Below are 9757 nucleotides of genomic sequence, written 5' to 3' on the forward strand. Positions count from 1 at the left end.
AGTATCAAGTCTGTTTAACCTATTCCTCTGGGTCTCTGTGAATCTGTCTTTATCAGTCTTACTTCACCTTGTTGGCAGAAAATTAAAACAACTACTATTAAGCACATTTTTATTATTAAGATACGTTAAAACTTTATCTCTGCAGCCATCTTGTTTCTTTTTTATCTGTAACACTGTGCACGGAACTGCTATAGTAGTAGATCCATGGACAGTGGATCTGATCTGGTTTTATATTTAACCCTTGAGATATATATATTGTTTGGGTTTTCTACTTACTGTCATTTTAGCACTCTAGATATGGAAATATTTGCAAAACATTAATTAATGTCTTAATTTGCTGTTTTTAGATGTGGACTTGGCAGCTATTATGGAACCATAGGAGGTTCATACACATACTTCAGTCCACAACTGAAAGTCAAAGAAAGATACATTCCTCCTGGAAAGAATTTTTATACTAATCCAGGAAAGAAAGGAACTGGATATGGGTAACTTCACAATATTGCTTCTTGCAGAGTATTTTATTAAATGTTTCTTGAGTTTTGAACACCTAAGTAATTAATTTTGTTTTTACAGTTATGCAAACGTTACCATAGGTGATCCATATCCACATGAACCTGATGGATATGAAGTAGAAAGAATAAATGCAAAGGTAAAAATATTTATCTTTATTATATATTAGTGTTATGATTATTTATTACAATTTACATGAACTTTGTGTTCCCTGGGGTGTTTCCTTTAGCTTGAAATCACTAATGTTTATTTACAAAGCGGAGGAACGAAAACAAATTTATGACCATCCTGTATAAAAAAGATTTAGGTATTGTTAATTTATTATTTTTCCTTTGAGACATCTGGTGGTATCCCACACAAGTTCTACCATTCAGGATTTGACCTTAATTTTTTATTTGGAGACCTTAAGCTACAATGCAATAACAACAAAACAATGCCAATAGCAAGAACAGTAATACTTCTATGTTGCTGTCATCAGAAGAATGGGACCTCATTATCCTAGATGCTAAAAAAAAAAACCTGTTCCTTTTTTCATATACGTTCATAAATCTAAGTAAACTCATCAATTTGCTTGCCCTGATTTTAGTTATCCTGTATATTTTCATCATACGTAGTGAAAAATGTCAGCAGGAGGACATTTTTTGGTCTAGGGTAAGAACAAGATTAGAAGAAACAATTCAGCTACCTGCAGTTGAGACAAATTCAGAGTCAAAACTAAGTGTCCAGTGCAGAATCACAGAATGGTAGGAGTTGGAAGGGACCTCTGAAGATCGTCTGATCCAACCCCCCTGCCAAGGCAGGATCACCCAGGGCAGGTTGCACAGGAATGCGTCCAGTCAGGTTTTGAAGGTCTCCAGAGAAGGAGACTCCACAGCCTCTCTAGGCAGCCTGTTCCAGTGCTCTGTCACCCTCACAGTAAAGAAGTTTTTCCTCATGTTGAGGTGGACCTTCCTGTGCTGCAGTTTGTGCCCATTGCGCCTCATCCTATCACTGGGCACTACTGAAAAGAGACTGGCTCCATCCTCCTGACAGCCACCCTTCAGATATTTGTAGACATTGATAAGGTCCCCTCTCAGTCTTCTCTTCTCCAGACTAAACAGCCCCAGGTCTCTCAGCCTTGCCTCATACAAGAGATGTTCCACTCCCTTAATCATCTTCGTAGCCCTCCATTGGACTCTCTCCAAAAGTTCCCTGTCTCTCTTGAACTGGGGAGCCCAGAACTGGACACAGTACTCCAGATGAGGCTTCACCAGCACAGAGTAGAGGGGCAGGATAACCTCTCTCGACTTGCTGGTCACACTCTTCTTAATGCACCTCAGGATACCATTTGCCCTCTTTGCCACCAGGGCACATTGCTGTCCCATGGATAACTTATTGTCTACCAGGACTCCAAGGTCCTTCTCCATGGAGCTGCTTTCCAGCAGGTCAACCTCTCACCTGTACTGGTGCACGAGGTTGTTCCTCCCCAGGGGCAGAACTCTACACTTGTCCTTGTTAAATTTCATGCGGTTCCCCTCTGCCCAACTCTCCGGTCTGTCCAGATCCCATTGAATGGCAGCACAGCCTCCTGGTGTATCAGCCACTCCTCCCAGTTTTGTATCATCAGCAAACTTACTGAGGGTACATTCCAACACTTCATCTAGGTCATTGATGAAGATGTTGAACAAAACCGGACCCAGTACTGATCCCTAGGGAACACCATTAGCTACAGGCCTCCAACAGGACTCTGTGCTGCTGACCACGATCCTTTGAGCTCTGTTGCTTAGCCAGTTCTTGATCCATCTTAGAGTCCACTCTCCAACCCATACTTCCTGAGCTTCACTATGAGGATGAGACAGTATCAAAAGAGGGAGACAGTATCAAAAGCCTTACTGAAGTCAAGGTAAACTACATCCACTGCTCTCCCTTCATCTACCCAGCTAGTCACTCCATCATAGAAGGCTGTCAGGTTGGTCAAGCACAATCTCCCCTTGGTGAATCCATGCTGACTACTCCTGATAGCTTTCTTTTTATCCATGTGCCTAGAGATGGCCTCCAGAAGGAGCTGTTCCATCACCTTCCCAGGGATAGAGGTGAGGTCTGGGATTCCTGAGGAGTAGTCTTAGCAGTAAAGACTGAAGTGAAAAAGGCATTCAGTAACTCTGCCTTCTCTGCCTCCTCTGTCACCAGGGCTCCGACTTCATTCACCAAAGGTCCCACATATTCCCTAGTCTTCCTTTTACCACTGATACACTTGAAGAAGCCCTTCTTTTACTTCACCAGATTTAGTTCCAAGAGGGCCCTGGCCTTCCTTGTTGCATCCTTGCATATCCTGACAACATTCCTATAGTCCTTCCAAGCGACCAGTCCCTTTTTCCACCTACTGTAAACTCCTTTCTTCCATACAAGTTTTCCCAACATCCATGGGGGTCTCTGCCTCCTCTACTTGATTTCTTACTCAAAGGAATGCACCGATCTTGAGCTTTGAGGAGGTGGTGCTTGGATATTAACCAACTCTCTTGGGCTCCTCCGCCTTCTAGGGTCCTAGCCCATGGGATACCTCCAAGTAGGTCTTTGAAGAGGACAAAGTTAGCCTTCATGAAGTCCAGGGTTGCAATCTTACTTATCGCCCTGCTTCTTCCTTGTTCAGTACAGAACTCCACCATGTTGTGATCACTACAGCCAAGGCTACCCACAACCTTTACATCCCCAACCAGTCTTTCCTTGTTTGTTAATACAGCACATGAGAGGAACAGAGAAAAGAGGGAGGTGTTTCCACTGGATAGAAGAAAAGGAGACGTTGGCATGAATTACTTGGTGATACTGTATGCTTGTCTTTTAATTGTTCATAATGTTTTAACCTTTCTTATTTTAAAATACAATCTTAGAGAATAGGGGAGACTAGTCAACATCTCACATGGTACAAAGAACCAACTCCTAGAAAAGCTCAGCTTAGTAAGGTGCTCAGAATCTGGGAAACGTAGTGGCCAGGGTTCACAAGTGTGAGCAGCTGGGGTGCATGCAGACATAATTTTCAAGCATGTATGTATGCATGCATGTATGCTGAAAATACAGGTATACAATACTGTTAGCCACATCTTAAGTGGACAGTGCTTTTCCTGACCATACTTTGATAGTGATTGTTGTGCTTCCTGGTCAGTGAATCTATGTTCCATTGTACTTGGCGGGTATATAAAGTACCTCAATCATCAAACAAGAGCAAAGAAAGTTAGAACATTCTCCAAGACTAAATTTAAATGCTTTCCATTTTTCTCTTAGAATAACATACAGTGAAAATCCTCAAGATTGTTTCTTTCAAAGTATTTGTTTCACAGAAAGCGCAAGAGGAACATACACGGTTGCTTAAAGGAGGGCCTTTCAAGTTAAATCTATATCCCCAGGAGTATTTTGACATGAATCCCTATTTTAGTGACAAACCTTTGCCACCTGTGAAGAAACCACCTTCAAAGAAGCCAATTGCACCACCTTTCAAACCAAGTTCCCCTGCTAAAAAGGTTAGTTTGTCTTCTAGCTACTGGAGACAAAAGATAAGTATTCAGATACTTCCTGTTAAAAGCTTTGCTTACAGTACATAAGATAGAAATAAATGTTTGGGTTTGCTATTGATTTCTTATTTTTATTACAAAATATATTATTCCATTTACTTTGTTTTCAATTTACAAAGCAATGAAATCTTTGTATCAAACAATGAAAATGCTTGACCCAACAGCAACTGCTAACCAGTTTCCAGTAACCTAAAAAGTGTTTCTCTTTAAAATCTGCATAATGCTGTTAACATACAGTTAATTGACTGCATACGCCACAAAAAGATACAAAGCAGAAGGATATGCAATAAATGACAGTAAGACTAGATTACAGTAGCAAAATTCAATGCTGTCCTATTTTGGACTCTGTAAGTCACTTGTAATTTTTGAACCTGCTAGTTACTCTCATCCAAACATAGATAAACATCTAAAAGATAATTCCTAGAAGAGTCATGGGAATGGATAGCTGGAAAGAGCAGAAAAACTCAGGTTAGTCCCTCTGCTCAGGGACAGGCTGCAGAATAAACTCAGGATTTATCTGTTGCTTGTCCATCAGCAGACAGACATTAGGAATAGATATATGTGGAAGAGCTTAGAGGGCATAAGAAATAAAGCCTGGAGTTAGTATGAGGGATATATAGGAACATAGTTCATTAGTCCCAGTTGCTTAACATCATTATTTCTTAAAATCTAAATAGTTATTTTTCCATTCCATGAAGCACTCCATCTTGATATATTTTTTTGAGATGTGATACTAAATTTATCCCACTCACCTTAGGCTAAACCTTAATTTCACTTTGAAATGGGTTTAAGATGCATCTATCTCTCTCTCAAATGACTCCAGATACCTAATACAGTAACACCCCTTAATTTGTCACTTTTCATCTCTTCATTTTGGAGTTCCATTGTCAATCTTTTAATATTGTACTTTGCTAACCGCTATTTTCCTGTTGTTATTATGTCCTTCACCCTTGACTTATTTGACTGACATTGATTCATCTGAGGAAGATGATGATAATAAGGAAAATATAACTATTCAGAAAGAGACAGCAAAAGTGCTTACACAGAAATAATTGTGTTGGGTGTTTGGCCTCATAGATGAGGCAGCTGAGATCTTTCAGAATGGAAACCTATTCAGAAAAGTTAGCTGCTAGAAAGTCAGCACCTCATCTGGCTGACAGTGCTGATGGTCCTGCTCCAGGCTCCCCATCCTTCACACCATATATGCTTTCCCTGTATGTTTAAATTATGTGTACTTCACAAGCTACTACACACTTTCCCTCTCTGCTATATAAGTTCTTATGGGAAAAATAGCTTTATTGTTGATTGAATTGCTTACTGCTGCGCTTTTCTGGAACGCAGCTTCAGCAGACTATGGGGTTTAGCTGTATTAGGGGATTGCAAGGAATTAATCAAGTCTCTGCATGTATCTTAACTGAAATTTGCCGCTCTTGAAATACTACTGGACAAATGTTTCAGGAAATGTCAATGCTGTATTCAATCCTCTATGTCAGAAAGCATATTGATAATAATGCCCAAGCCCTGCTGTACGTAACAATCCCTACAACAGTACTGGACATGGAGGTGTACTAGTAAGCTAGTGGTGACATAGGAATTCCCTTTTTTGCCACAACATAGGTCATTTCAGTGACTTATGTTTTTACTTTTTCTGTCACATTTTTGAGATTATTTCCTCAAAATCTAGACTCATGAAAGAACATTTAAAACTTAAGAATTCATCAAAATAATGACTAAAATTTTCCTTAAAGTTTCCATTGCAAATTTAAGGAATATTTGTGGTTTTGTTTTTTATATAATATGATGCAGTCTGCTATGTGGTATTCTTACTTGCTTTTGCATGAAAAATATTTTAATTAAATCAATTATATTGTAGATTGGCACTTTGAAAAGTTCTTTTTTTTTTCAGTCAGGAGGCATGAAAGGAGGCACTTTTGATCCTTATCCAAGCCATTCCACTGACCCTTATGTAATTAAAAAATCTAAAGCTGTCACAACTAATAAAGAACGACAGGTTTTTCATCTTCCTTCTGGACCAAAAAGCAGACCTGTTACAAGCATAATCACTTTAAATGTCAGAAGGTAAGCTCCTTTAATTTGAGTTCATGTCATGTATGCTGTCTACCAAAAGTCATTAGCACAGCTGTTTATTACTGTCTCAGATAATTGAATAAATGAAGGAATGAATTATTAACAAAAGGATAAGAAATGTATAAGGAACTTGGCTTTCAAAATTGATTCCTGCTCTCTTCTGTAAATTCAGATTACTTTGTAAGGCTGTACGTATCATAGAGACCTTCAAAATCATGCTATAACAGATGTTACTGAAAAGTTGTTATTTTTTATTCTTTTCTGACTTGATAATGTAAAAAGACCAGGAATGTTCCCATCAAAAACAAAGTCTGTTTTTGCTTTCTCTTCTATTTATGGAATAAAATTGGCTCCCTCTGCTGGCAAAAATTATAGTAGGTAATCTAAACGTGTGAAGCTGTTGAAACAATGGCACTCAGATTGGATTCCTAACTACAAATATGTCACTTTGCAATGTTAGAAGAGATTTATAGTACACAGTGTCTGTATATAGGTAGATAAGCACAGAATTCTTTACTTTTTTATCTTTCTAAGCTATAACCGTTATCTTTAAACAAACTTAGTTTCTGGTGTTGGCTCTGTTGTAACTCAAGCAGAAAATCAAGACTGTTCTTTAGAGTTATTTAGAGAAATCACTTTCAAATGCAGACTTCTGAGATTGCATGTAGAACAGTTAAGCATATTATTTTGCATACTCTGTGAGCAACATTAAATATTTTAGAAATACTTGATTAAAATTCGAAAAACTGTCTTAGAGGAATCTGCTTCACATTTGTGATTTGTCTTTACATATCATATGTGAAGTCTAAGAAATACACCTCCCTTATTCACCTGTTGGTGTTCTATTTACTTTATTTTGCCACATATCGGCATTTGCATAATCACTTCTTAAGTTGCAGAGAGAGTTTGAACTTTTTATTTACACTGACAAGGCAGAACCAGAAGCTACATATTACTCTACATTGCTTTTCATTACTAATAGAAAATAAGAAAGAATTGAAAGTAACTTTTTGGTACACCAAAAAGCATGGTGACTACCAACACCAAAGTACAACCTTCCATGCATGCACTGGTGTTTTTAAACTAGTAAAAGGGAAAAAAAATGGCATATTGGTCTGTGTACCTTTCTTATCAGTGTAATTGTATTATTTTCAACAGAACAAAAATTTATGCTCATAAATGAAATGTTTTTGTTGGAAAATACTCCTAACTGTATGTGAAGTAGCTTTCAAAATGGAAAGGGGGGGACTGATGGTGAAGTATCACTCTGTATGCACAGATACAGTTATGATGGAGTCATTAAAAATATTTGTAAAGAGAAAAAATTCACATATCCAACAGAAATTGCACAGAGAGGAATTAAAAGTAGTGTTTCAAATTCTCCACTACTATTTCCCTCCTAAGAATTTTAAAGAATGTATTTATTTTTGGTTCATTATTCCTAGGTTTAACAGAATGAGAAATGTGAACTGAATTTATTATAAGTATGAAGCTTATAGCTCATAAATTTTAAGAAGTGTGGTAAGACATTTTTCAAATCATCTGCTTCCCCACTGAATTACAGTTCTTTATGTACTTTCCAATGGAAAGCTAATCTTCTGATATTTGGACCATAATCCTATAATTGGATTTGTTACTGTAGATTCTTGCTCTCACGCACAGCTCTATTGAAATCAATTCGACTTCACTAGGATGCAAGTCATTAAATCTAATTACAGGACTGGGTGTGCCACAGTTCTTCATTTTTAAAAAAAACTCTTGTAATTTGTACAGTGATATTCTACAAAAATCTAACAAGTTTATCTTCATTTACATTTCAGATCATTAAATATAAAGAACTACAAGACTGCACAGCTGACATCTTATTAGGTACAAAAGGTGAAATGAAGGGTACACCTTTTAGACTCTGTAAACTGTTAACAAAGCAAATAAAAATGTTGAAAAGTGGAATTCAAGTATATAGGGCAATCCAATCTGTTTAATTATTGAGAATGCAATCTTTTGTTTCTAAATATAAAGCTATAATAAATAATTTAAGATAATTTATTTATTAAGTCTAGGGTTGTATTTTTATATACATTTTCATCTTATTGCTTAACAAGACTTTTGAAATGTACTTTAGAAAACATACTTTCTAATGAGTAATTTGGGTTGCATATTGACTATATATTGCAGTGGAAGGAAGTGCATATATTTTAAAATGAATACCAGTGTATGTATTAACCAAGTCAAGTCACGTGTGGCCCACAATGAAACTAAGGTCATTGTTTCCCTTTTGTAGAATTACAACTTGTACTTTATTTCAACTATAATCTTGTGTAAGAACTCTCTTAAAAGTAGGTAATTTTTAGTTTTGATGACCTTCTCAAAATGACTAATATCAAGCATTGCTCAAAACCAAACCCCAAAGAGGCCGTTATGGAGTTATCTCTATTTACCAGCATCTACTTACTGCTCTTCCCCAATTTTCTGACAACCGTTAAGCGCTGCCATGTTCTCCAAGAGCAGCTTAATTTCACTTTGTGTACATGGAAGGTTCGTAACAAATCTGATCCTTCTCTCAAACTAGCTTCTTCTCAGATGGAACTGTGATCCTAAATGTACACCTTACTTCCATCATAATAATTTTTGTCAGGTTTCTATATGTGGTCCAAGAAATTTGTTCATTTAAATTAGAGCTCATTTGTTATAAAAATTGAAAAAATACTCAGCATTTATTTATCCAAATTAGTACCTGAATTTCTTTATTCATTTTTACTAAAGATTTATTGTAACGCTGCAGAATATTCATGAATTCATGGTATCCTTACTAGTGTTCACAGGATAATAGCTTTTTAAAGAAACTCTCCACTGGATCTCACATTTCCCAGCATCAATGAAAATAAAACTAAAACCAAAACCGAGAATTGTTGGTCAAGTCTTCCAGCATGTGTTGAAGGATAAACGCCCTTACCTTGAGATCAACTGTACCCAAAAATATTTAAAAATACTAATTTGTACAAGAATTTTCATGTTTTCTCTATCCAAAGACCCATAGCAGAATTCCTTCTTTCTTTGTTTATACCTTGAGTTAGATAATGGTACTGGTGCTGACCTTAGGTACCTTAGTGTCATCTTTGTACAGAGTATCAGGAGCATTTGCCATGCTGTTCACTTGTGATGTCTGCAGACACAGCGCTCCTAGGTAGATCGAACTGTACTGTTACCTCCTCCTAACTGCTGTTCTGATGTAGTACAGCTGATGAAGACTGCTCTGAAGTTTTTTCTTTATGTCCTTCTGTCTCTTCTCTTTTTGCAATTCTTCCTTCTGTTTTTCAATGATCTTTTCCTTCACTAACAAGATGGAAACACTGAAAGCTGGTTAAAAAGTATTGCGCTTAGTTTAGAGGGGAAAAAAAAAATCAATCCAGCTTGTTTGAGAAGATGTTAGTGTGTGTGGACTAGCCTCATGTGGTCATCATGGGAGCCAATAACTTCTAGTAAGTCCCTACCAGAAAATGTGTAGTCCCAAGGAGGTGACACCCAATTCTAGGTAAGGCCTCAGTATGCTGTTTTAATACAAATAATAATTGTGTCCCTTGCCTTCTTGGCAGTACCTTTGACTGTGATGGTGG

General features: G+C 37.2%; 1 protein-coding gene across 1 annotated transcript in view; it reads left to right on the forward strand.

Annotated features, from left to right (window-relative positions):
- The window catches only part of LOC104620868 (chromosome unknown open reading frame, human C4orf47), an 11856-nt gene extending 3844 nt beyond the window's left edge, over positions 1 to 8012 (forward strand). Inside the window, exons 3-7 of the mRNA XM_010287206.1 lie at positions 348 to 485; positions 574 to 649; positions 3825 to 4004; positions 5962 to 6134; positions 7964 to 8012. Of these exons, the coding sequence (XP_010285508.1) occupies positions 348 to 485; positions 574 to 649; positions 3825 to 4004; positions 5962 to 6134; positions 7964 to 8012 (616 nt within the window). The remainder of the gene's footprint in view (positions 1 to 347; positions 486 to 573; positions 650 to 3824; positions 4005 to 5961; positions 6135 to 7963) is intronic.
- Positions 8013 to 9757: the final 1745 nt, after the last annotated feature.

Source organism: Phaethon lepturus, unplaced genomic scaffold (genome assembly GCF_000687285.1).
Source record: "Phaethon lepturus isolate BGI_N335 unplaced genomic scaffold, ASM68728v1 scaffold6475, whole genome shotgun sequence".
In the NCBI taxonomy this organism is placed as follows: domain Eukaryota; kingdom Metazoa; phylum Chordata; class Aves; order Phaethontiformes; family Phaethontidae; genus Phaethon; species Phaethon lepturus.